The following is a 27,815-nucleotide window of genomic DNA, read 5'->3' on the forward strand; positions in this document are numbered from 1 at the left end:
GCCCTAATTGAACCTTCACGTCTCATCTTGAGATAGGCCGCCCTCTTCCATTTTACAAGGGATTCCAATTCCTTATTAAACCACGGCTCCCTCGCATGACCCTTTCCTCCCTGCCTGACAGGTACATAATTATCAAGGACACTCAATAGTTGCCCCTTGAACAAGTTCCACATATCATTTACACTCTTGCCTTGGAGTCTACTTTTCCAAGCCACACATCCTCAGTCATGCCTCACCGCATCATAATTTCCCTGCCCCCAGCTATAACTCTTGCCCTGTAGTACACCCTTATCCCTCTCCATCACGAGAGTAAAAATCACCGAATTATGGTCACTATCCCCAAAGTGCTCACTTACCTCTAATTCTAACACCTGGCCTGGTTCGTTACCCAGAACCAAATCCAGTATGGCCTCATCTCTTGTTGGCCTATCTACATATTGTGTCAGTAAACCCTCCTGCACACATTGGACAAACACTGACCCATCTAACAAACTTGAGCCAAATCTTTCCCAATCAATATCAGGAAAGTTAAAGTCCCCCATAACACCCACCCTATTACTTTCACTCTTCTCTTGAATCATCCTCGCAATCGTTTCTTCTACGTTTCTAGGACTATTAGGAGGCCTGTAAAAGACTCCTTACAGGGTGACCTCACCTTTCCTATTCCTAACCTCAGCCCAAACTACCTCGGATGGCAAGTCCTCATCCATCGTCCTTTCCACCGCTGTAATACTATCTTTGACAAGCAATGCCACACCTCCCCCTCTTTTACCCCCACCTCCGCCCCTACTCAAACATTTAAATTCTGGAACCTGCAACAGCCAATCCTGTTCCTGTTCTAGCCATGTCTCCGTAATAGCCACAACATCGAAGTCCCAGGTACCACCCCACGCTGCAAGTTCACCTACCTTATTTCGTATACTTCTTGCATTGAAGTATTAAACACTTCAGCCACTTTCCTGTTTACGGGCACCCTCCTTTGAAATTGATGCCATGTTCCTAACCTCCCTACACTCCAGGTCCTGCACTTTTCCCTTTTCCCCTTAAACTTTTCCCTTTTCCCCTTAAACTTTTCCCTTTTTCCCTTAAACCTATGCCGTCTAGTTTTTGACACCCCTATCCTGGGAAAAAGTCTTGGCTCATCACCCCATCATTTATAGAATGTAACTCTAGATTTGATCCTTGCTGATGAGCATCCATTCTTCCCTTACCTTTTTAAAAACTCCATGTACAGATACAATCGAGTGCAATAGAAATGAAATTAAAATAGTGCATGTATTTCAAAATAATAGTTGTAGGATTTCCATTTCCAAGTTTGAAAATTTGATCCAGGATTTTATTGTCACATTGGCTGACACTTCAGTACTGTGCAGTCCTTTGGATGAAAAGTTAAACAGTTGTTTTCTGTCTGATATCTGATAACTCAGTAAATTTGAAAAGTCCTATTGCATTGTTTGAAGTTTCTTTGCTCTATCCAATAATCCTTCTTGCACTAACATTGCCAGGTGTATGAAACAGAGTCACTGGTCAAATCACCTTATCACATGAACTTCAGGGGTCAGGAAGCTTGATCACCACCTTCTAAAGGCCAAATAGGAACAGGCAAGTTGCTGGCCCAGGTAGTGAGACCATTCCCACGAACAATTAAAAATTAAAAATGTTGGAACTGTCAGACATTTTTCCTTGAGCATTGAAGGCTGAGGGGTGATCTTATTGACATTGATAAAAGCATGAGTAGGAAGGCTTTGGCAGGATTTGGGCCAAATGCTGGAAAATGGAACAAGGTCAGGTTGGGATGTTTGTTCGACATGGTTGAGTTAGACCGAAGGGTCTGTTTCAGTTTTGTGTGACTGACATTTACCTATGTTACAGGACTAAAGGCATTCATAATAATTTATTGGTTCTTGAGTGATCAGATGCTATATAACTAAGCTTTTGTTCTTAGTGTAGAAAAAGATTTAGCTGACATCATTTTGGAGAATGTATAAATAAAAATATCATTGTAAAAGTGATCCATTTTTTCTGTCTATTCTAATGCCTTGAATTGAATTAGCTTAATTGTCTCATATACTTAATGAATATGGTGAAAAGTTGATACGTTGCCACTTACACAGCCATCTTAGGAACAAAGATATCTCGGTACAGCTTCTTTAGCTACAAGATCTTAGACAATAGAATAATAAAATGTCCAATGTTGCAGAACTAAAAGTTCAGACCAATAGACCATGCTGACACCTAGCTTCCAGTCTGTACCAGGCTCTGGCTCCACACTGCACTGGGCTTCATCTTGAAGATCATGAGGCTTGGAGATCACTGCAGACCTCCACATGGGCCATGAAGTTGCCTCGCCACGTCATGAATCTGCTGCGCCAGGCCACCACACAAAATCAGGAGGCCACCACACCATGCCCAGAAAATGCTGTGCCACGTGGCTATGTCAGAAATCATCGCTGGAAGCCAGGAGACAAGGAAAAAAACACTAAGAAAAATAAAAGCGAAAGAAAGAACACAAGCGAGTGGAGTGGATGAGCTCTAGCTGGAGTGTCCTACTCTGCTACCATCTTGGATAACATTTTGAACAACAATCAAAACTCTAAGGATGCATAAGAGACCCAGTTGGCATGTTTTGATGATATGCACCTGAAACACGTTTTTATAGTTGCTCACTTGCATATGTGAGCATTTTAGAATTAGCATTAGGTTTTATTGTCCTATGTACTGAAGCACAGGAGGACAGTGAAAAGTGTACAAAGTCGCCACTCACCAGGGCCATCTTAGCTACAAAAGCCCAAATATAATTTTTAAAAAAGAATATAGATAGAAAAACCATATTTAAAACAAAACAGAAATACAAAAAAAAAAGGCCAAGAAGGAAGGGTGAAGCATCCAGACCTAAAGTCTTAGCTACGTGAGATAGCCTTGTCTCCATAAGGTAAATGGATGTCCCTTCCCAAAGCCTCTGGTCTCAGTGCTGCAGGCCCTCTGAAGTCGCTGCAGCTGCCGCAGGTCCTTTGAAGTCGCTGTCATTGCTGCTGTTGGCGCTCAGAGGCCACCATTGCTGCTGCTGCCCCTCAGAAGTCGTTGCTGCCACAGGACCTTGGGACACTTTATCGCTGCCACCGCAGGCACTTGGTCACTGCTGCAGGGGTTTGGTGAGGGAAGAGTCTAAACGGATGAATACCATTATTCATGAAAATCAAGGTTAGCCTATGGACAATGTTCATAACTGAACTTGAATATTTTTCATTGCAGTTGTAGTTAATTAGTTTGAAAATATAAAATCTGTTGACAGATAATTAGATGTGCTGTGATCATACCAGGATTATTGTAAGTTTATTCAGTGCAACTTATAAAAATATCTGCCTTCCTTTGATGAGGAGAATGAGTTCTCGTCACTGGTATCCCTTGAACTTTATTTGCTGGATTAGGATCTTGCCTTATCCTTGTAAAGGTTATTTAAGGTGTGTGAACTTCCTAACAGCATCTACCTTGCTTTCTCAGATGACAAAGAAACCACTCAGACAGACTTGGGATGATTATTACTATGATTCAGAACTGGTTAGTATTTGAGTTTTGTATTACTAGTGATGTGTTGCTGATATTACACTGTACTTCCACAAGGAAAGCATGGGCAAAACTGTCAAAAGGTGTTAGTTTTTCAAGAAACAGTTAAGTCTTTAATCCAACCAAAAGCAGTTTAAATTGATCATTCTAGATCATATAATTGGGGAAAAGGTTCAAGTATATTTATATGCATACTTTTTCTTTTGTAAAGCATGCATAAATTCTGTAAATCTCGTTTGCTCCTCTAATCCACTAACAGGTAAAGTAATGACTATTGCAACCATGTGAGGCTTGTTAACATGTACTGCATTACACAGCTTTGACTATTTAATGAATGCACTATCGAGCACTTTGCTTTCCTTGTGGTTGAAAACATGTTAACACCAAGTTTGATTCTTTATCGTGATTGCTTGTAATGGTTTCTACTTGTCCACTATATCACAACTGGTAGTACCAATGCTGCACCATTTCTTTCTTTCTATGCACAATAGCATTTCATTTGCAATAATCAACTTGGATGGGAAATATGGGTTCAATGAATGAGTGCAAGTGTTCAGATTGTTATGTGTTTTTCATTTTTTGAGTTGAACCACAAAAGGGCAATGCTTCTCCAGTCTTCAGTTTGAAGAAGTATCTCATTGGCTTTTGTGCTTCAGTTAAACTGATGCAGATCTAAATATAAATGGGAAATCTAATTTGTTAAATATTAATATTCAGTACAGAAGGCCATCAGTAAAAATAGATAATTGCAAATCAGTTCATACTGGAGGAATGCAGTATTGTAAACATAATAATCTATTAAATAAATAGTGCTTTAGGATGTTGGGTGTCTTTGTGGAGAGGCAATAGAGAAAGAAGACTCCAAAATGGGACAAATTAGAGTCATAGAGATGTACAGCACGGAAACAGACCCTTCGGTCCAACCCATCCATGCCGACCAGATATCCCAACCCAATCTAGTCCCACCTGCCAGCACATGGCCCATATCCCTCCAAACCCTTTCTATTCATATACCCATCCAAATGCCTTTTAACTGTTGCAATTGTACCAGCCTCCGCCACTTCCTCTGGCAGCTCATTCCATACACGTACCACCTTCTGCGTGAAAAAGTTGCCCCTTGGGTCTCTTTTATATCTTTCCCCTCTCACCCTAAACCTATGCCCTCTAGTTCTGGACTCCCCGACCCTAGGGAAGAGACTTTGTCTATTTATCCTATTCATGCCCCTCTATAAGGTCACCCCTCAACCTCGATCTTGTGTAATTTTACTTAATTAACAATTAAGCAAAAAAGAGATTGAGCTTGCTTTTTGCCGAACGCCTGTTTCTTCAAGTGACGATGTGAATTGTTGACTCTGTCAACCTTGCTTTCTGTATATCTGATGTTTGGCATGTGGACCATTTCCAGGTTACATGTTTTGGTACTTCAGCTACCAATCTGTCTTACTCAAAGTGTGCACATTAACAAGACTTCCAGCCTCTTTCCAGTTTAGCTGGGAGCTTAAGACTGTTAATATCTTGATATTTTAACACATGGGAAAGAATATGTAAAGATGCTTATGATTTGACTTATTTGACTTGTTTGATTAGAGCAGATCAGTTCATTGAATGGATTTCAGAGGTATCCAAAAGCTGCTTTTGAAATTTTAATAAAAACAAAAGACTAATGGCTTCTCTGGTTTAAGTAGGCAAAGCAGTGTTCAATTGAATTACATAAAATAATAGCCCACGATTCATTCACAAATCTTGTGTTCGCCATTTTAGTTGGGGTAGTTCAAGAGTCCCATACCCGGCCTTGTTGCCACAGATTAGGAAGAAAAAAAATCAACCATGGTTTCAATTCTTGATCCCTAATTGCTGGGTATTGTTATTTGATACAAATATTAGCTGAAAGCCATCCAGGACTTAATATCTGGGTCTGTGTAGGTAAAGTAGGCATTTAGGTGATTCGCCATAGGATTTCTGGCAAATAAGATCTCAGCAAAGAGATTGGTACAATTAGGAGGAAAAGAAATTAGTTTGGAAAAGGGAGAAAGAACAAACTAATTTCAAGCAATTATTAGCATAGTGTTGTACAGTACATGTGTACAAATACTTAAATATTAAAGTGAATGGGTCTAAGCAATAGTAAATGTCTTAGTATTATGATAATAGCAGTATCTGGTATCCTCATTTCGTGCATTTAATTTAATAATTAGGTTCCACTGGAACAAATATTTTTTAAACTAATGACAAGCAAAAACTGTACAGGTACACAATCCTTTATCCGAAACGCTTGGGACCAGCTGGTTTTTGGAATTCGGAAATTTTTCCAATTTCAGAATAAGTGACAGTTCAGCGGGGAACCCCCACATTGAGTGGGTGTGGGATTGGGTTAACTGTTTGCATGCTAAGCAACCTTGTTAATGAGATAAAATCTTCACGAAAAACCTTTGGATTTTGGAGCTTCTTGGATTTCAGGATTTCAGATAAAGGGTTGTCTATTTGTATTATTTCCCACAGATTATTTATTCAACCAGGGGACTTAAAGACAGCTAAGTCAGAAGTCTGACAAATGCCATATTAAAATCCATAAGTTGCTGAAGTATGTTAAACAGGCTGAATCTGCCTCCAGTATTTAAATAATGTACAAAAAATTATTTCCATAGTAAATATATTACTTTCAGATACTTTACTGCTTAGAAGTTCCCAAATGTGGGCATGAAAGCAGAGCATTGTAGAGACCAAGAAAGATATTAAAAGTATCCAAATGCTATTCAAGTAGGCAGCTTGAGTCCCTTAAGACTATGTTCGTTGAATCAAGGTTTCATCAAGTCCCAGGCTTTAAGTGCAAAACTTTGGCTGATCCTCTGGTATTGTACAATCATAAGGGTAGCACTGTTGCCTGATGTGTTGAAACAGGTGGTTCTCTATAGATTAGAAGAAAAACTCTGGAATGCTGGAAGTTAAATATGGAAATACCAGTATCTCTGGCAGCATTGTAGAGAAAGAAACAAAGTTAACTTTTGAATGTTGTAGATCAGATGGCATTATTTGTAGAAGTGTAGGAATTTCCATCTTCTGGCAAACCTTACTACAATCTTTTTAACTGGTCATTTGCCTCATAACTGCTCGTTGGATCCTGATATGCATTTTGGCTTTTGAATGTATCTACATCATAAAACTATGTCAAAAAATGCATTACACCAGGAATAATCTGTCCTTTGGTATTGCTGGAAAAAAAATGTTTGTCAAAACTTTTTGCCTTGTACTCACCAGGAAAATTCATAAGAGTACTAATTCAAAGAGAAAACAATTTTTATACTGAATTAGAAGAGATTGCCAATTGGTGGTCAATAGACTCTGTTAAAGGTGTGGCCATGGAGAATGCAATGGTTAATGATGATTAATAATTATTTGCCATGCTTTTTTAAAATTTTAAACCAGGCAGTTTGACTCTGACTGTTGAGAGCTTTGCCCTGAGAAATGAATCAGCAAATGGCTGTCACCTGTTTTGTTGAGTTAAAGTAGGTGGAGTGTGTGAACATTCTATCTGCAAATGATAAGGCCCTGTGTATTAATGTATGTAGTATCTTGTACATGCAAGTGTGCCACACTGCACGCACAATTGACAGTCCTGAGTTGGTTGTTAGTGTAGTTATATGCACACTTAGGATTAAATAGGAAATGTCCACTTGTGGAATCACTTTTACTGTAGGATATTGTTTGCAAATTTTCCTAGTGTAGATTGGTTGGGTACGGTTCAGTACATTGCTTGTTGTGACCAACTAAAGTAATATGCTGCTTGATTCAATCTGTCAGTCTTTGTACGATTTTTATACCTTGCATCACACCTGTACTGAAATTTGTGTACCACATTATTAATTTGTATAATAGGTAGAAAATCTTTTTAGCTTGACAGTAACATCCTGTTGCTAGTGAAAACCATTCATTTTGCTATTGTAACAGTTGTTTCACACTGCCACTACAACAGGCAAAAAGAAATGTGCATGCACCTGTTTCACCCCTGCAAATTGAGTGATAGCCATTTGCTGGTTCATTTCTCAGGGCAGTTTCCTGACCAATCAGTGTCAACCTGCCTGGTTTAAAATTTAAGCAAAACTTGGTAGGTAGTTAGCAATGATGATTAATAAATTGCTGCATTTGTCTTAGTGACAGCTGTATCAATCACTTGGAGATGGTGAGTGTTGCTGAACAAAGGGACCTTGGAGTGCAGGTTCATAGTTCCTTGAAAGTAGAGTTGCCGGTACGTAGGATAGTGAAGAAGGCGTCTGGTATGCTTTCCTTTATTGGTCAGAGCATTGAGTTGGGAGGTCATGTTGTGGCTGTACAAGACATTGGTTAGGCCACTGTTGGAACATTGCGTGCAATTCTGGTCTCCTTCCTGTCGGAAGTGAAACTTGAAAGGGTTCAGAAAAGATTTACAAGGATGTTGCCAGGGTTGGAGGATTTGAGCTATAGGGAGAGGCTGAATAGGCTAGGGCTGTTTTCCCTGGAGTGTCGGAGGCTGAGTGGTAACCTTTATAGAAGTTTATAAAATCATGAGGGGCATGGTTAGGTTAAACAGACAATGTCTTTTCCCTGGGGTTGGGGAATCCAGAGGTAGAGGGCATAGGTTTCAGGTGAGAAGGGAAATTTATAAAAGGGGCAGCTTTTTCATGCAGCAGGTGGTATGTGTATGGAATGAGCTGCCAGAGGAAAGTGGTGGAGGTTGGTACAATTACAGCATTTAAAGGGCATCTGGGTGGGTATATGAATAGGAAGGGTTTCGAGGGATATGCTGGCAAATAGGACTAAATGAGGTTAGGATATCTGGTTGGCAAGGACGAGTTGGACCAAAGGGTCTGTTTCCATGCTGTACATCTCTGTGACTGTAGACGCTGAAACGTTAGAGTCGATAGTGTGGAGCTGGAAAAAGCACAGCAGGTCAAGCAGCATCTGAGGAGCAGGGGAGTCCATGTTTCAGGTCGGAACGTTTCATCAGGACTGATGAAAGATTCTGACCTGAAACGTCAACTCGCCTGCTCCTCAGATGCTCCTCACTTTATCAACTGCAAATTTGCCAGCACTTTCCTCTCAAGTTTGAATATTGGTTTTCCCTGTTATTGATAATCTTTCAAATTGTCTTGATGTGTGCAAGATGAAAATGCTCCCAGTTTTGCACTTACATAGTATACATGACCAGCGGTAGTTGCCCATCCTTAATTACCATGAATTTAGTGGCTTGTTTGGCAAATTGAGAGGACAGATAAGAGTCAACGACATTGTGGTGGATCTGGAGTCACGCACAGGCCAGACTGTTTTAAGGCTGGCAGATCAAAGGAAAGGAAAGACCAGTGGAGGTTTCCAATTTTTTTTCAATATTACTGAGACCAAGATATCAGAGCAGAATTAGGCCATTCAACCCATTGAGTCTGCCCCACCATTTGGTCATGTCTGATGTGTTTCTCAATCCCATTCTCGCTGTAACCCTTGTACTTAATATCAATCAAGAACCTATCTACCTCTTAAATACATACAATGACTTGGCCTCCAATGCCCTCTGCAGAAATGAATTCCACAAATTATCTTCCCACTGTCTGAAGAAAATCCTCATCTCAGTTTTAAGGGGTTACCCCTTCACTCTGAGGCTGTCCCCTTCGGGTCCTAGTTTCTCCTCCCAATGGATACATCTCCATGTCTATTTTATCCAGGCCTTTCAGTATTCTGTAAATTTCCACCAGATCCCCACTCATTTTTCTAAACTCCATCAAGTACACACCCAGAATCCTCAGCTGCTCCTTATATGACAAACCCTTCATCACTTCAATCATGCTTGTAAAACCTCCTCTGAACCCCCTCCAGAGCAGCATATTTTCCTTTAGGTATGGGACCCAAAATTACTCTCAATATTCTAAATGTGGTCTGACCAGAATCTCCGCAGTACATCTTCTGCTCTAGCCCTCTTGATGTGAAAATTGTATTTGTCTTCCTAATTGCCAGCTGAACCTGTATGTTAATCTTAAGAGAATCCTGAGCCAAGACTCCTAATTCCCTTTGTGCTTCCGAAGTCTTTCCCCAGTTAGAAAATAGACTGTGCTTTTATTCTTCTTACCAAAGTGCATAATCTCTCACTTCGCTGCGTTGTATTCTGTCTGAACATTCTTCACCCACCATCAGCTGCCATGGTGGGATTTGAGCCCATGTCCCCAAACCTGGGCTTCTGGATTGCTAGTCGATTGACGATACCACTACAACAGCAATTTCCCCCCTTTATGAACTTTCTGAGATATATGTTTAAAGTGCTGCAGAAGTTCTAGTATTTTCTTCAACCCACTTTGTACAGTGAATGTGACTCCAGGAATTATGATATTATTTTGAGTTATTATGGATTCTGTTTTGTGACCCACTATAATACAGCTACTGCCAAAGTTTTCAGAATGAAAGCTGTGAAAATATTGTTGTAAACCATTCTTGTGTGCATAGTTAAAAATCTGATTATCATCACTTACAATATAACAGCTGCTACACACAGTAGAATCCCTACAGTGTGGAATCAGGCCATTCAGCCCATCAAGTCCACATCAACCCTCCAAACAGCATCTCCCCCCACCCCAACCAGAACCCTGTAACCATGCATTTTCCATAGCTAATCCACCTAGCCTGTACATCACTGGACACTGTGGACAATTTAGCATGGCCAGTCCACCTAACCTGCATATCTTTGGATTGGAGGAGGAAGTTGGAGCACCCAGCAGAAACCTACGCAGACACAGGGGTAATGTGCAAACTCCACATAGACACTTGGTAGAGGATGGAATTGAACTCGGGTCCCTGGTGCTGTGAGGCAGCAGTGCCAACCACTGATCCACTGTGCCGCCCTGTAAACATTGTAACAATTTCCTATGTTTATGCATGTAAGGTGATCTCCATTTCTCAGATCCATTTTATTTTCATAAAATCCTCAAAATGACTCAACTGTTATCTAAGTAAAACATCAGATAAGTTTTTGAAATGCAAACAGATTGTGTTAGAAATCCAACTGTGGCCAGAGCAAGTGTTAACATTTCTGATTGATGACTTTGCTCAGAACAAGTATGTGCAGTATTGGAGTCAGGCATTTATAGACCTAACTATCACAACTGAGAGTGTGGTGCTGGTAAAGCACAGCAGGCCAAGCAGCATCCGAGGAATAGGAGAGTTGATGTTTCGGGCATGAGCCCTTCATCAGGATGAAGGGCATTCCTGATGAAGGACCAATGCCCAAAACGTCGATTCTCCTGCTCCTCGGATGCTGCCTGACCTGCTGTGCTTTACCAGCACTACACTCGTGACTCTGATCTTGAGTATCTGCAGTCCTCACTTTCTCCTAACTATCACAACTCCTCTTTGAGATTTAGTCAAATCTGTGTCCATCGATGCTCATCTAAATAAGATGCCATAAGGTGGCATAAAATTCATAAGGAATGTTTACATTCATTCTTTCACCGTGTTACCCTATCATTCTGTTTCATCTTTCATTAAACATCTTTGAAATAGAACATCCAAGACTGTGCAACATAAGCTCAGTATTGCAATCATTCCCCATTATGCGTACAAGTCATGGCCTGGAAGTTGAGCATCTGAGCTGACTGACATTGAGCAAAGTTAAAAATCACATAGGTTATAGTCCGACAGGTTTATTTGGAAGCACTAGCTTTCGGAGTGCTGTTCCTTTGTCAAGAAGCTGTGGAGCAGGATCATAAGACTTAAAATTTATAGCAAAGCATTGCAGTGTCATGCATGCATGCAACTGGTACAATACATTGAACAAATCTAGATTGCTGTTAAGTCTTTCATCTTTTAAAATGGGTTGCAGGTTTTTGGTTTATTAATATGTAACTACCAGAACTTCTTTAAGTCACATTCCTGAGATAACGTAAGGTTTTATTAAAAAAAGTGACATCTCTGCTCAGACAATGCATTAAGCATGAGAGGTTTAAGTCTGCCTGTATCCCAATCTTGAGTCAGATTGGTTTCTGTTTCCAAAGCAGGAATTTATAAAATGTTACATGGATTGACTACCTGCAGATTGTGTGCTTTTTGAACAAAATAGAATGTATCTGCAATTACAAGATCTTTGGGTGACCATCCTCCAAGGTGGACTTCAGGCTACGTAACAACGCAGAGTGGCTGAGCAGACGCTGATACTCAAGTTTGGATGGCCTCAACTGGGATCTTGGGTTCATGTCACACGACAGGTGACGCCTCTGCACTCTACTGTTGACTCAAAAAGAAACTCTCGGACCACACAATATTAAAACTAACTTTATTTTGATTAAGCTGGTGAGAGATTAATAGATTGTAGTCCAGAGTATCAATCTAGATATCCCTAGATGAACTAATGAGAGATCTCTAATTTTTAGCAAAAGGCAGCGTATTTTATAGCCCTTATGTGTGTAACAATTTCATATTTTTTCATTTCCCACAATATGATGTTTCCACCTCTAACTAATGTTCTCATGATTAAATTTAGGTGATTAGTACATTTTAGTCTTGTTCTCATAGATCAAAAATGGAGCTATTGATTTAAAATGTTTCTTCTTCATCTTGCGTCAAAGCAGATAAAGCTAGACATTTGTCAGTATTCTATTCATTTGCTGTTCCTGGGAAAGCAGAACTACAAAGTTATGCCAAGAGTCTCATATTCCTTAATTCTTTCTCATGGTCACTGTGACTTCCATTTTAAACTTATAAGACAAATTATTATTGCAAGATGGAGATTTAAAATGGAGGATTTCAATCGTGGATTCTCCAATACTTTATCAATACTCTCTCCCTCTCTCTCCCTCTCTCTCTCTCACTCACTCTCACACACACACACACACACACACACACACACAGTCTTACATACTCACACTCACGCAGACTCTCTCTCTGTCTCATGCACATGCACACGCGTGCGCACACGCGCACTTACACCGGCTTAACTCAAAAAGCATACAATCTGCAGGCAGCCATGTAACATTTTAGAAATTCCTAGTTTGGAAATAGAGCTAGTCTGACTCAAGGTTGAGATGTAGACAGACTCTGACTTCACACATTTTTTTAATAGCTATTTTATTGATAAAGAACATTTTTAAGATTTTTTTATGAAATTACAAAAATAATACAAACTAGTGTATTCCATTTTACAATATAATAACAACATCAATGTAAAATTAAATAAATAAAAAATAACAAACTAACTACTAATCTATTCTACAAACAACCGAAACATAAAATAGGATATCATACATTACTAACAGTAAACAACAAAATAATTAAATAACTAGACACATATTCAAAATAGATTTATATCAAGTCATAATAAAACCCGTATTTATACGGGATTCCCCCTCCCGGGGGCCCCCGAAACATTCAGAACCATTGCCACAGCTGAACAAAAGCCCTGAACAGTGTGGCGGAAATGGAGAGCCCAAAAGTAGGGACGTTGGATCCAATCCAATCTCCATACCCAAAATCTCTGTCAAGGCATTCACTACTCTATCCCAATACTTATGGATCTTATGGTATGCCCATAGACAATGCGTGAGAGTGTCAACTTCGATTTTACATTTAGGACACGTTAGGGATGCTCCTGCCTTGAACTTTGAGAGTCGTTCAGGTGCCATGTGAGCCCTGTGAAGTATTTTTAATTGAGTAGCCTGCGTTCTGTTATAGATTGAGATCTTTCTGGCATTTTCCCAGATGTCCTCCCACATTTCTAAAGAGATTTCCAACCCTCATTCTTGATTCCAGGTTTTATACAATCGTTCCATGTCCTTCGACACCTTATTGTATAATGAATGATAAAGAATACTCACCGAGGGTGGCCCTATCGGCCAAAGCACTCTCCTTTCCCTTTCTGATTTTTAAGGATTGACTATCAGTGTCGTCTTCTTTTGTATAAATTCTTGTATTTGAAAATACCGAAAGAGGCCCTTGATGGGCAGTCCAAACTTCTGGCGCAGCTGCTCAAAGGACATCATAACCTCTCCATCGAACAGGTCTCCCAAACAGGAGATACCTCTGGACTCCCTGGCAGAAATCCTGATGTTCCCACTATGGGGGTATAAGGGAGGTTTGTTTTGCAGGTTACCTTCATCTTGTCGCATTATCTTCCAGGCTTTGCTTTTATTTAGTAGAATAGGGTTTTTACGATAGTCTGTAATAACTCTTATCTTGTCCATAAATAATAAATTGATGAGGGGACATATTGCTTGGCAAGTCTCGATATCTAACCAGATTGATTTTGGGTCACAAGATAAGATACATAAGATATGTGAGAAGATTTGTAGCTCGGGTGCTCGTTGTTGTGGTTCTGTTCACCGAGCTAGGAATTTGTGTTGCAGACGTTTCGTCCCCTTTCTAGGTGACATTCTCAGTGCTTGGGAGCTTCCTGTGAAGCGCTTCTGTGTTGTTGCCTCTGGCATTTATAGTGGTTTGTCTCTGCCACTTCCGGTTGTCAGTTCCAGCTATCCGCTGCAGTGGCCGGTATATTGTGTCCAGGTCAATGTGTTTGTTGATAGGATCTGTGGATGAGTACCATGCCTCTAGGAATTCCTTGGCTGTTCTCTGTTTGGCTTATCCTATAATAGTAGTGTTGTCCTAGTCGAACTCATGTTGCTTGTCATCCGAGTGTGTGGCTACTAAGGATAGCTGGACATGTCATTTCGTGGCTAGTTGGTGTTCATGGACGCGGATCGTTAGCTGTCTTCCTGTTTGTCCTATGTAGTGTTTTGTGCAGTCCTTGCACGGGATTTTGTACACTACATTGGTTTTGCTCATGCTGGGTATCAGGTCCTTTGTCCTAGTGAGTTGTTGTCTGAGAGTGGCTGTTGGTTTGTGTGCTGTTATGAGTCCTAGTGGTCGTAGTAGTCTGGCTGTCAGTTCAGAAATGTTCTTGATGTATGGTAACATGGCTAGTTAGGAATGGGAGTTGGTTGTCCTTTTCTTCCTCTCTAGTGAATCGGATTCCTGTGAGTGTGGCGTTGATGATCCGGTGTGTGTTCTCTATTTCTGTATTTTTAATGATTACAAAGGTGTCGTCCACATATCTGACCCAGAGTTTGGGTTGAATTTGCGGTAAGACTGTTTGTTCTAACACGCATCATCGACGCCACACTCACAGGAAACACATCGACCTGGACCCAATATACCGGCCACTGCAGCGGGCAGCTGGAACTGACAACCGGAAGTGGCAGAGACAAACCACTATAAATGCCGGAGGAAACAACACAAGTGCTTCATAGGAGGCTCCCAAGCACTGAGGATGTCCCCTAGACAGGGGACGAAACGTCTGCAACACAAATTCCTAGCTTGGTGAACAGAATCACAACATACATAAGATAATAAGGAGCTCAATTGGTACCTCCTGAAATCTGGAAAGTCAGTCCTCCCCTTACTTTTGGGAGCTGCAGCTTTTCTAATTTGATAAGGGGCCATCTAGGATTCCAAATAATGGAGCTGAGCCAGCCGTAAAGCTTACGCAATGTCTGCCTCAGCGGCATCAGGGGGAGCATTCTCATAGGATATAGAAGACGAGGTAGAATATTCATCTTAACTAGAGCTACTCTGCCTAGCCAGGATGTTGGAGATCTCCCCAACTTTGAAGGTCCTGCCTTATTTTTTCTAATAAGTGTACGTAATTGGCTTTATACAGCTGACCAAATACCAGATTAGATTAGATTAGATTACAGTGTGGAAACAGGCCCTTCGGCCCAACAAGTCCACACCGCTCCCCAACTTTGAAGGTCCTGCCTTATTTTTTCTAATAAGTGTACGTAATTGGCTTTATACAGCTGACCAAATACCAGAGTAATAAAAATACCTAAGTACAGAAAACCTTCTAGTGACCACCAAAAGGGAAAACCAGATCCATCCGGTAAATTGGATATACTGTCAAGGCCTCCCAACGGCATGGCTTCCGATTTCATAAAGTTGATTTTGTAACCTGAGAACATACCGAACAGATTGACCACTTGAATTAAGCGGGGCATGGATGTCAAAGGATTACTTGAGAAGAGGAGGGCATCATCCGCATGGAGAGTAATTTTGTGCTTGCCTGATCCAACCCTCGGAGCCGTTATTTTAGGGTCAGTTTGTATAGCTTCCGCTAGGGGTTCAATCACACGTGTAAATAATAATGGCGAGAGAGGACATCCCTGGCGACAGCCTCTGCCGATGCTAAAGCCATCCGAACTTAAGCCGTTGGTGATCATGGCTGCTTTGGGATCATTATATAATACTGAAACCCATTTAGTAAAGACCTCTCCAACGCTGAACCGTTCCAGCGTATAAAAAAGATATGACCATTCTACCCAATCAAATGCTTTCTCTGCATCTAGGGAGACAACTAACCCCGGTATTGTTCCCTGTTGGCAGGCTTGTATCCTACTTAAGACCCTTCTAATGTTATTAGTTGGCCTGTGGATCCTTTATAAACCCCATCTGGTCCTCTTTTATAATGAATGATAAAACTCTCTCCAGTCTTAATGCTAACATTTTTGAAAGAATTTTAAAATCCACATTTAACAAGGATATGGGTCTATATGAAGAGCAATCTTCTGGGGCCTTTCCCTTCTTAAGAATGAGAGAAATATTTGTTTCTCTTAACGAAGGCGGGAGGCAGCCCTGACTGTGTGAATAATTGTACATATTTATGAGTGGCCCGGGCAGTTCCCCTTTAAATTCTTTATAGAACTCAACCTGGACTCTGTCTGGCCCAGGTGCTTTGCCACTCTGAAGCTGCCTAACCGCATCCTGTACTTCCTGGGTTGTCAAGGGGGCATTAAAGATTGACACCTGCTCTGAGGTTAGACCCGGAAGGGCCAGATTTTTAAAGAAACACTCCATCTTCCTAGTTCTATCCCCTCAGTCCTGCGATTTATATAATTCAAAATAAAACTTTTTAAAGGCTGTATTGATCTTTTTACGATCACAAGTTAAGGTACCAGCACTTTCTCTAATAGCTTGGGGTGCCTTTTTCTTTCTGGCAAGATATGCTAGATACCTGCCAGGCTTGTCACCATATTCAAATAATCTCTGCTTTGCGAATAATATTTCCCTTTTTGCTGTTTGAGTAAGTGTGGTATTCAAGGCTGCCCTAAGGGCTGTGATCCTCTGTAGCTTAGTAATGGAGAGCCTATCAACATACGCTGTCTCAGCTGCCTGCAGCCGAGCCTCGAGCAGGTGCTGTCGCTCTCCCTTTTGTCGTTTCTGGGTCGCAGAATATGAGATGACCAAGCCTTGCGCGTATGCCTTAGTGGTCTCCCACATCATCGAAGGGTTACTAATCATACTTGAGTTGATATCCCAGAAGGTTTTAAATTCCTGCAAAAGATACTTTATAAATTTGCTATCCTTCAATAAGAAAGGATCCATACGCCAATGTTGGGGGCCTATCCCATCATCCCTAGTCTTAACTTTCATATATATACTGCGGCAAGACCAGAAATAGTTATATTATCTATTTTACAAGACAGTAACAAATTCAAAAGGGTCAAAGGGACAAAAAACATATCAATTCTGGAATGGCATTTGTGTAGGTTAGAAAAGAAAGTAAAGTCTCTACTGTGGGGATGAAGACACCTCCACACATCTTCTAGTCCTAGCTCCTTGTTCAGATCCGCCAGTTGCCTCGATCTCCGAGATATGCCCATAGTGCTCCTAGGTATCCTATCCGTCTCTGGGTCAATAATACAATTAAAATCTCCCCCTATAATTGTATGACTGACCCAAAAGCCATTAACTTAGAGAACGCTTCTGTTACAAAATTAAAAGGGTGTGCCGGAGGGCAATAAAGATTCAAAATCCCGTATTCCTCTCCGTATATTAGGGCTTTGATCAATATATACCATCCAGACTCATCTTTTATCTGGCTTAACATTTGGAAAGGAAGATTCTTCCGAATGAGAATGGACAATCCCTTACTTTTTGAGCCAAACCCACCCTGTTCCAGCTTCAAGTGTTCCTTATCAAGTAGATGTGTCTCCTGTAGAACAGCTACATCAACCCTTTCTTTTTTAAGATTTGATAATATCTTTTTCTTTTGATTGGCGAGTGGCCCCCCTTGACATTCCAGGTGCACCATCTAATCGATTGGCTAGCCAGGATCGTCCAGTCAGGCCGGAGACCCCCCAGGAGGAAGAACCCCACCCAAAAGACATTGAATAAAGACCATAAAAAATTCACATAAAAAAGAATTCTTTAAAACAGCTAAACCAACACAATTAAGAACTACTCCTAAGTAAAAATAACACAGAACATATTTGAAAGGAGACTCTCCCCCTTGCTCCCAGGGGGCATTACTACCTTCCAGTAACCCCACCATAACCTCTCCCAGCTAAGGCCCTGTCCTCGGCCCAGGCATTACAAAATGGAGTAAATAAATTCAAGTGTCTTATAGAACAGGAGTTAACAGTGAGTGACCCACCCTCCCCCCATGCCATCACCTAGATATGTTTAATAAAACAATACATGATAGAAATATATAAAGTTATAAAATTACAATCCCAGCAAGTATTAGGCAACTAAATAAGAAAAAAAGAGAGAAAACCCCACTCAAAAAATAAAACTCCCCCAAAAATCAAATAAGCCGCACAAGCTATAGAAGGGAGACCCCCACCACGGAGAAGAATGGGTGATGGAGAAAGAAAGAAGAGTAAGCAAAGGGCGTTTTGTGCAAAATGAAGTCATTATCCATACAGTTCAAGTCCTGCAGTCTATTTGAGAGGGTCCAGGAATTCTTTTACTTTCTCTGGTGATTCAAAGTTATATACTGATCCTCCATGACTGAAGCGCAGCATTGCCGGATATCACATAGAGTATTGAATATTTAAGTCTCTCAAACGCTCCTTCGCCTCATTGAATGCCCTCCTCTTGCGGACCACGAATGCAAAAAAAGTCCTGAAACAGCATTATCTTGGAGCCTTTGTACATCATGGCATGGGGATCAGTGGGCCCACTCCATCTGTACCTGGCCCGGTCCTGACTCCAACTTCAATAATTGTGGGAGCCATTGCTCCAAGAAATCCACAAGCTGGCCTTCCTCCTCCCGTTCGGGAAGGCCCAGCAACCGAATATTTTTCCAACGACCCTGATTCTCGAGGTCATCAATGTGCTCCTCCAGGGCCCAGACTCGCCTCTCCAGAGCCCGGACCTGACCCACGGATGACTCAGCAGCAATCTCCGAGGCCGCGGCCCATTGCTCTGCCCCTCCGACACGCTGCCCAAGTTTTTCGATCTCTCGATCATGCTTCTGCAGCATGACCAAGATCGACTCCCACCTGGACCGGGCTTCCTTGATGGATGTGTCGATCTTCTCCAGGAGTTTGATGATCTCTGAGATCAGGCTCGTCTCTGCAGGTAAGTCCCCCAAGGTGGCCATGGACGTCCCTGCTGCTGTGGGAGGGGGTGGGGGTGGGGGCGGGGGCGGGTCCCTGCCTGTTGCGAACTGCAGGAGATTTTGCCTTTAGTCATTTTTTAAAAAAGCACCAAACTGTTAAAGTTTAATGCAAAATGACTAAGCAAAGCTATCTTGAGTGGTTTAAAAGGTGAGGTGAAGGTGGATACCCCACCATGCCCGAATCTTAGGCAGAGCATTTGCAGACTCAGACCTCCTGGATTGCAGCCATCTTGAATCTCCCAACTTCACACATTTAAAGCATTGCCTGAGCTGAGATGTCACCTTTTTTTTTCAGTAAAAACCTTAAGTTATCTTGAGAATGTGACTTAAAAGAAGTTCTGGGCTTTACATATTAATGAATCTCAAACCCATTCTAAAAGATGAAAGACTTAACAACATCTATGCTTGTTCAGTATATAGTTTTAGTTGCATGATACTGTGAACTTTTGCTATAAATTCTGTGTCTTGTGATCCTGCTCCACAGCTACCTGATGGAGGAGCAGCACTCCAAAAGCTAGTGCTTCTAAATAAACCTGTTGGACTATAACCTGGTGTTGTGATTTTTAACTTTGTTTACCCCAGTCCAACACTGGCACCTCCACGTCATAACATTGAGCAGGCATTTTCACTATTCAACTAATGGCTGATTTTTGACTGCCTCTTTTCCCAAGATCGTGAACTCTTGCAACATAAACATTGCATACTGCAAATGGATCCAAGTGTGATTGCTTTTTTGATATTCAGTAGATTTGCATTGTTGTGGGTTTGATCTTTGGGGTTTCCTCAGAATTACCCTTTTGGATTCCTCCCTGGCACCACATTAGAGGGTACCTGTTCAACCACAGTACACATGATAAATGCATTCTGAGGGCAACTCAGACAGTTACTAAGTATTGGCAACCACTTAAAAAAGCAGTAACAAGCGAATATCTTGAATTGGAAACTGATTTTATTTTTTCTCTGGTATTTCTTACAGCATTGTTTTCTCAACCTTAAAAGCAACTGAAAAGAAGTAGAAAGTTTTAGCACCGGTATCCCCCTCCTTCCCGATCTTTTTTGCCTTCATCTTGAAGTAATCTTGGCTCTGTCAAGACACCTGTCTTGATCTTATATTTGGCTTAAATCGCTGGCTCTTATCACTGAACTGCAGGATCATTGCTTTTTCTGCACAATCCTAGAAGATACTTGGATTTGCAAAGCCTATAGCTCTTCTTAACTTGCCCTCACTCTGGATTTTAAGTATCCCACCCAATCTTTTGGACAATATTGGGCAAAAGCTGTTTTGGTGCTTTTAAAGTTGTCTTATTTTGAATGAGCCACTAAAATTAGATTCTGTCTTCCCTGTCTGTCTTTGACAAAAGATCCCATTACATTATCCATAGAGACACAAAAGAGTCTTGCTGCCCAAAATATATCTGCCATCTCACTTGACTAGAATGGATTAATTGACCACTTACCTTATTATTGCATGTGGGACTTTTCTGTGTCTTAATTGTCTGCCCTGAAAAAAATTGCTTAAAAAAAATTAATGCTTAATTGACTCATAAGAGATTTGCTTTATCCCAAGAACATGAAAGATGCTATGCAAACGTGTGTTTTTGTTAACAAGAGGATGACACCACAAAACTTTGTCCGTTAGAGGTTAACAGTATTGCGGTTGAAAGAGTGAACAGCTTGGATATTGGTCAAGGTAGGAGGAAGAAAGTGAGGACTGAGATGCTGAAGGTCAGAGTCAGGAATGTGATGCTAAAAGAGCACAGCAGATCAGGCAGCATCTGAGGAGCAGGAGAGTCGACGTTTCAGGCATAAGCCCTTCGCTAGGAATGGGAAGGCTTATGTCCGAAACGTCGATTCACCTGTTCCTCGGATGCTGCCTGAAGTAGGAGGGAGACTGTTCTATGAGGTTCAAATGGAAACATCTGAATCTGTCATAACCTACAGGATCAGATTTTCTCCAGCTGTGATCTTTTCAGATAACTACCTATTTTGATAATTTTGGCATTCTTTGAAAGCTGTTTCAACTTCTGAAGGCATGTGTTTTAAAAATATGAAGCATCATTGAGGCAAGAACTTTTCCCATTAAGGTTGATCTTGTGATTCCTCATTCTAAGTTTCGTTGTGGAACTGTTGCAAAGGAGGCAAGATCATTTGCTTGAATTGAATTTATACCTTTAGAGTTGCATTTGCTCATAATGTAATTTCCAACAGCTCTTTGATCAGCCTAATAGTTAGACACTGAGACAGTAAATCACTACTACGAAGCAACCTTATTTGCTGGATGTTTCAACAGAATGACTTCACTAGCCTGCAGATCTATCTGTGAAGTTGGTTTTATGTTGATACAATCACTGGGTGACCATTGCTCAGCTGCATTTTATGACTTTGAATTTTATTCATCAGTCCCTCTTATATTCTTTACAGAATTTATTATATTTCAAATTATATTATTTTTCATATTATATATTCATATTATATATTAAAACTATATTTTGAGCTGTCTCTGACAGCAATTTGTGTGCTTGTAAATTTGTAGGGGTTGGAATTAGCTCCTTTTAATATTAGAGTCTGATAGTATTAGTCCAAGTGCAAGATTAATTCCAAAAAAAACACCCTTCCACTTCAAATTATGTACCAAACTTTGTTGGTTCCAAATTTAAAGACTTAGTCTTCTATGTCCTGTGATACAGTTTATCTTCTGATGGGCATGCACTTGCTTTGCTTCTATGATTTATGACTAGAGTAATTTACATTTTCAGTCAGTTTTTAATCAACAGTTAAACCAACCTCAAAGCTGGAATCACGACCTTATTCTTGAATCCAGTATATTATATTCCTTATTGTTGGGAGAAGGTGAAAATTTGATTCATCCTTTTAATCACTGTGCTGTAAAGGTAGATGCATATGTCTTTCAAAAAATGAACAATTGAGCACTGTGAACCAGGCATAACCTGGGTCTGGATGAGCTGGAAGGACAGTTCTATTGTTACATAGGATTCAATGATTTATGAGCTGTTTGGGCATGAAGGGACAGAGGAAGAGAATAATGAATAGGTTTTCCATTTCTAAGTAGCACGTAATGATCTTTCTCTGAAGTCTGTAATTATATATATTGAGTAAGGACAGGAATGGGCTTGGTTTTAATGGTCACTGCTGTGAAACAGCCTGTAATGTGCAGTGTTGAGACCCTCCACTAAAGAACAGGCAGAAGTGTAAGAGGATGACTAATACGTTTGAAGGTTATTGTAGAGAAGAGTAAATATGTTCAGGGAGAGAGGCTGAAAGTCAATGATAAAATTATACAAATTCTTCCTGACAACATTATTTTCCTTCAAACTTTAACAGGACAGTTTTTCTGTTGAGGGCGAGGATCTGAAACATGACTTTGAGCGCTTACAACTAGCCATGGAAATGGTTGGATTCTTGCCCAAGACACGCAAACGGTAAGATGCGATACCTGGAATGCCAGAAACATGCTGAATGGATTTGTAACACAGAGATGTTTTACACGGGAGCAAATTGTTAGATGTAGTGTTATGGTTTTGATTAAAAAGCTTGGTTTAAAAAGCTGTAGCTTTTTCATGATGGATATCTTTCTAACCAATCTGTTCCAGGAAAAGAATGCCTACCTCTGGAGTAGGTGGAATCCAGCAGTCCTTGTTCAGCGATAGAGATGCTATCACTGCCCCACAAGAGCCTTCATTTTCATATGATTACTCCCAAGTCCCAGAATTTATCCTTAATCCTGCTGAATTAAACACTTAGCCTGGATGCAGAAGTTTGCCTCAATTAGAATGTGATTAGAGTTGCAAGGCTAAGGAGTATAAAAGGAATTCCATCTTGATTCATGAGGCTGACCATCATCAAGGATTAACACTAAGCCATAAGATGATGTCTGAGAACATGATGTCTGCAGTAAATTGCTGCCATTCTCATAACGTTGTAGAGCAGTTTAGGTGACGTACAGGAGGACTTGCAACAAGAAAATCATTGGGATTAATTTTGAACTTGGCTGTCTGGGTAGTAAGCTGAAAATGTGTTGCTGGAAAAGCGCAGCAGATCAGGCAGCATCCAAGGAACAGGAGAATCGACATTTCAGGCATAAGCTCTTCTTCAGGCTTATGCCCGAAACGTCGATTTCCTGTTCCTTGGATGCTGCCTGACCTGCTGCGCTTTTCCAGCAACACATTTTCAGCTCTGATCTCCAGCATCTGCAGTCCTCACTTTCTCCTGTCTGGGTAGTAAAATGAGAGAGCAGATTGCTGTCAGTGTATGACCTGGTCAGTTGTTTTTTGATTCTTTGAAATCAGTGGAACAAAATCAAGCACATTCTATAATGATGAAGTGGAATTTTTGAATTTAGCCAGCTTTCTTTTGATGAACAGGGCTGGGGACAAAAACATAATTTGTATACATGTTGAATGGAGAAGGAGATGGAGTGAAGTAGCCACAAAGCATAACTGTGAATTTTGGAAAAGATTGCTTGAAGTGCACCCTGCTGGAGCACACCAAATACTAGATGTAGGGATACTGTTTGAAAAATCTGGTGTGCCTGACTTAAACCAGATAAGTTGTCAAACAAGCTGGCCCTCAAGAATCATGAGCAAAAGAGCTATTTGTTGTTATACTCTCAATGATTGTGGTACTTAAATATAGGTAAAAGGGAAATTGTGTTTTAGATGTGATGCAGGTATACAACTTCACTTGTTAGAAGTTTAAAATAATTGATTCTATTTAGAAAAAATGTTGCTGATACCAGCCAGGCATTGATAGGTCACAGAAAATAAACTAGGTTTTATTTATGTTGTATGAGTCCAGATTGTTTTGGTCTTTTTTAAAAATCATTTAATGCAGATTTATTGTGATTATAGTGAAATCTCATAGAATTAAAGCGTGTGAAGATGTCTTAAGAAACAGACTGAAATATCTGGTGGCAGGGATTTTGAAGAATTCTGTTATTTAACCTTTTCATTTTTGGAACTGAATCCTTAGTCTCTACCATCATACCTTGCACATGACTTTAATAGACTTTCTGAATTGCACCTTGTTTAGATTGGATTGGGATTTCATGCAACATGTAACTACTGAAATCTCATAGGCATGAGTTTTGGGGTCAGTTATTTGCAATACATGTTAATGACTTGAAAGATAGTGCATGCCTGTCATCCACACACTCTCAAAAATAGGTGGGAAGACAAGTAATAAAGGTGATGCATAGAGTCTGCAAAGGGATATCGACAGGTTCAGTGAGTGGACAAACATTTGACAGATGGAATGTAAAGTGAGAAAATGAGAGATTATGCACTTTGGCAGAAAGAACAGAGGAACTGAGCATTGTTTAAATGGAGCACAGAGAGATTTGGGAGTGCTTGTGAACAAATCACACAAAGCTAGCATGCAAGTTCAGTAAATAGAATGTTGGCCTTTATTTCATATTGAAAGGAGGATAAAAGGCAGGTCTTGCTAATAATAATCAAGGCACTAGTCAGACCACAATTGAAATACTGTGAACAGTTTTGGTTTTCCCTTAGCTGAGCAAAAATGAACTGGCATTGGTGGCAATCTGGAGAAAGTTCACAAGGTTGATCCTGGATATGGAGGGACAGTGATATGAGGAGAATTTGTGCATCTTCGACCTGTACTTGATGGAGTTTAAAAGAATGAGAGGTGACCTTGTTGAAATGTGCATGATTTTTAGGGGGCTTGTTGGGGAAGACGTAGAGAGGTTGTCTCCCTTTGTGGGAGAGTTTAGGACCAGAAATCGTAATCCCATTTAAGACAGAGATGAGGAATTTCTTCTTGCAGAGGGTAGTGAATTTGTGGAATTCTCTATGCATAGATCTGATGAGTCTAAGTACATTCAAGTTTGAGCATTCAAACTTTTAAACAAGAAAAGGATCAAGGGTTATTGGCAAAAGGCAGGAAAGAGAAATTGTAATGTTAGATCAGCCTTGATCTAATTGAATGGTGGAGCAGTTTTGAATGGTTTATTTCAGTTCCTTTCTCTTATGGACTTAAGTTTTGGCTGAAATAATGCCAGTTTTAATTGTTCAAATTGATACTATTCCATTTGAAGACAAACAGAACTTTTCATAGCATGTCCATACAAGAAAGTCTGAAATGCTATTTATCCCATTAAAACTAATGTTAAATCTATGTTTCAGAAGCTGATCATACATTGTTAAGCAGCTAATGGATTGCCGGTGCATAGTAACTCACTGTGTTGCCTTGTATTTTTCTGAAACTGTAATATTAATGTTTACCATCTGCTTCACTAACATTTTGGCTCTTTTGATTGCAGTATTATGGCTAAAATGCATCTTTGGAGACAAATTGTGCAATCACCATGGAAAAAAATAAAATTTTATAAACTTAAGATGTTTATAAAAATTTGTCCAGGTATTAGAGATGTTTTCCTCTCTTGTTTATTGCAAGTTTGATGTTCTATAATAGTTAGACGGTTCTATGTAATTAGATTTTTAGATGCAATTTAAATAATTTTAATGTCATTATAATTTCAGGATATTTTGCCTCCTGTCTGCAATTTTACAACTTGGGAATATAAAATACAAAAAGAAGACTTATCGAGATGATTCAGTCGACATTTGCAACCCAGAAGTGTTGCCCATTGTCTCGGAGCTTCTGGAGGTAGTGCACCTATTCATCTTATCAATTCAATGCTGTATCATAATAACTTCCATTCTCTGTTAAATTGTTAAATTCTTTCCCTGAAAGAAATATACAGGTAATTCATTTTTGTTTATACCATAGTTCCTAGTTGAGAAAAGCCCAAAATTATACATTTTTTGCCTCAACCACAGCATATAGCACTATGTACATGTACATTTCATGTTGTTATTGAAAAGAACGAGCCACATTTTGCATATTTAGCAGTAACAACTACTTGTACGTCACATTTGACAAAAAGTTCTTGAAGTTCTTTGAGCGTAATTGGACATAATTTTACACCAAGCCACACATGAAGGTATTGAGGCAGATCACCAAACACTTAAATCCTATTATTGATGATAATAGGATTTAAGAAATGCCTTAAAAGAGGAAAGAGCGTTTTCAGAATTGGAGAGGTTTCAGGAGGAAATGCCGGAACTTCAGGGCCTCAGAAGCTGAAGGCATGGCTGCTAGTTGCAGAATTGTGGAAGGACATGAGGTCAGAATTGCTACGTCTGTTTATTTCTTGCTTGGACAAGAAGATCATACTGTAAAGTGAATACTGTTGAAAAGGTTTGCATAAGCGCAATGATTTTCACTATTTTCTGATTGCAGAAAAGATTTTTTGGTTAATTTGATAAAGAGAAAATTTAACTCTTTAAGTCAGGAAAGAAAATTAAATTTGCCAAATACTTCCTGAACCATCATGAAACTTAAGAATTCTTTGAATTAAAAACCTACCATGAAGATTTAAAGCCACATTAATACCCAACTATTATTAACACTATGGAGCATAAAGTCTCTGTAATATCACTCATTTTGAAATTCACTGCTCTTTAATTAGGTTAAAGAAGATGCACTGTTTGAAGCACTGACCACCAGGAAGACTGTGACAGTTGGAGAGAGACTTATTCTGCCCTATAGACTATCTGAGGTAAATAGAAAGTAATGCATTTACTGCATGTAACATGTTGTCTATCCCACATTAGGAGCTTTAGTCCAAATAGCATGTTGGTGTAGGACAAATCCAAAGTAGTCTTTATTTTGGATATAAACTCATTCAGAGTGCACTGTTATGGGTATTTATCCCCTGACTGTACTGAACTCTTGTGTGTCTCTTAAGTTTTTTATAAAACACATCTTCACTTGCTTTGTTTCCCCTTTGGGGAATAGGTGGAAGGACTCTTGGACTGATTTATCAGCCGTCATGAATGTTGGCTGCAGATGGAACAATCATGGTGTCCCAGACGTAGGGATGTTACTTTTGTGTCAGCATTGAAAATTCAGATCGAAGTGAACTGGATGGGTTTTTAAGACAGTCAGTGATAGTTTCCACTCAGTCTAGTTTTCAATTCCAGGTACTTTACTTTGAATTTAAATTCCATCTATTGTTGTGATGAGTTCTGAAGGAGAAAGTGAGGACTGCAGATGCTGGAGATCAGAGTTAAAAGTGTGCTGCTGGAAAAGCACAGCAGGGCAGGCAGCATCCGAGGAGCAGGAGACTCAATGTTCTGGGCATAAGCCCTTCAACAGGAACAAGGCTTGTGGGTTGGCGCTCAGAGATAAATGGGAGGGGGTGGCGTTTAGGCAAATGGAGTGGGGTCACAGTTTGGCAGTGGAAGAGGCCCAGGACCTGCACAACCTTGACAGAGTGGGAGGGGGAGGTGAAATATTCAGCCACCGGGTGGTGGGTTTGGTGGGTGTGGGTGTCCCGAGATGTTCTCTGAAATGATTCACAAGAAGGTGTCCTGTCTTCCTGATGCAGAGGAGACCACACCGGGTGCAACGGATGCAGTAGATGACATTGGTACAGGTGCAGGTAAATTTCTGACAGATGTGAAAGGATCCCTTGGGGCCTTGGATGGAGGTGAGGGGAGTGATGTGGGTGCAGGTTTTGCACTTCCTGCGTGGCAGGGTAAGGTGCCAGGAGTGGGGTGTGGCTGGTGTGGGGGTTTGGACCTGACGAGAGAGTCGCGGAGGGAATGGTTGTAATGGTTTGGCAGTGGAGAAGGCCCAGGACCTGCATGTCCTTGACAGAATGGGATGGGAAGTTGAAGTGTTCAGCCACGGGGCGGTGGGGTTGGTAGGTGCGGGTGTCCCAGAGATGCCATAGACTTGTAGAGGTGTACAGCATGGAAACAGACCCTTCAATCCAACTCGTCCATGCTGACCAGACATCCCA

General features: G+C 40.5%; 1 protein-coding gene across 1 annotated transcript in view; it reads left to right on the forward strand.

The window, feature by feature from the left end:
* myo9aa (myosin IXAa) overlaps positions 1–27,815 on the forward strand; it is a 363,558-nt gene that overhangs the window by 169,893 nt on the left and 165,850 nt on the right. The window contains exons 6-9 of the mRNA XM_043680122.1: positions 3,502–3,558; positions 22,310–22,407; positions 25,486–25,612; positions 26,478–26,567. Coding sequence (XP_043536057.1) covers positions 3,502–3,558; positions 22,310–22,407; positions 25,486–25,612; positions 26,478–26,567 — 372 coding nt within the window. The remainder of the gene's footprint in view (positions 1–3,501; positions 3,559–22,309; positions 22,408–25,485; positions 25,613–26,477; positions 26,568–27,815) is intronic.

The sequence above is a fragment of the Chiloscyllium plagiosum genome, chromosome 40 (assembly GCF_004010195.1).
Source record: "Chiloscyllium plagiosum isolate BGI_BamShark_2017 chromosome 40, ASM401019v2, whole genome shotgun sequence".
Taxonomy (NCBI): domain Eukaryota; kingdom Metazoa; phylum Chordata; class Chondrichthyes; order Orectolobiformes; family Hemiscylliidae; genus Chiloscyllium; species Chiloscyllium plagiosum.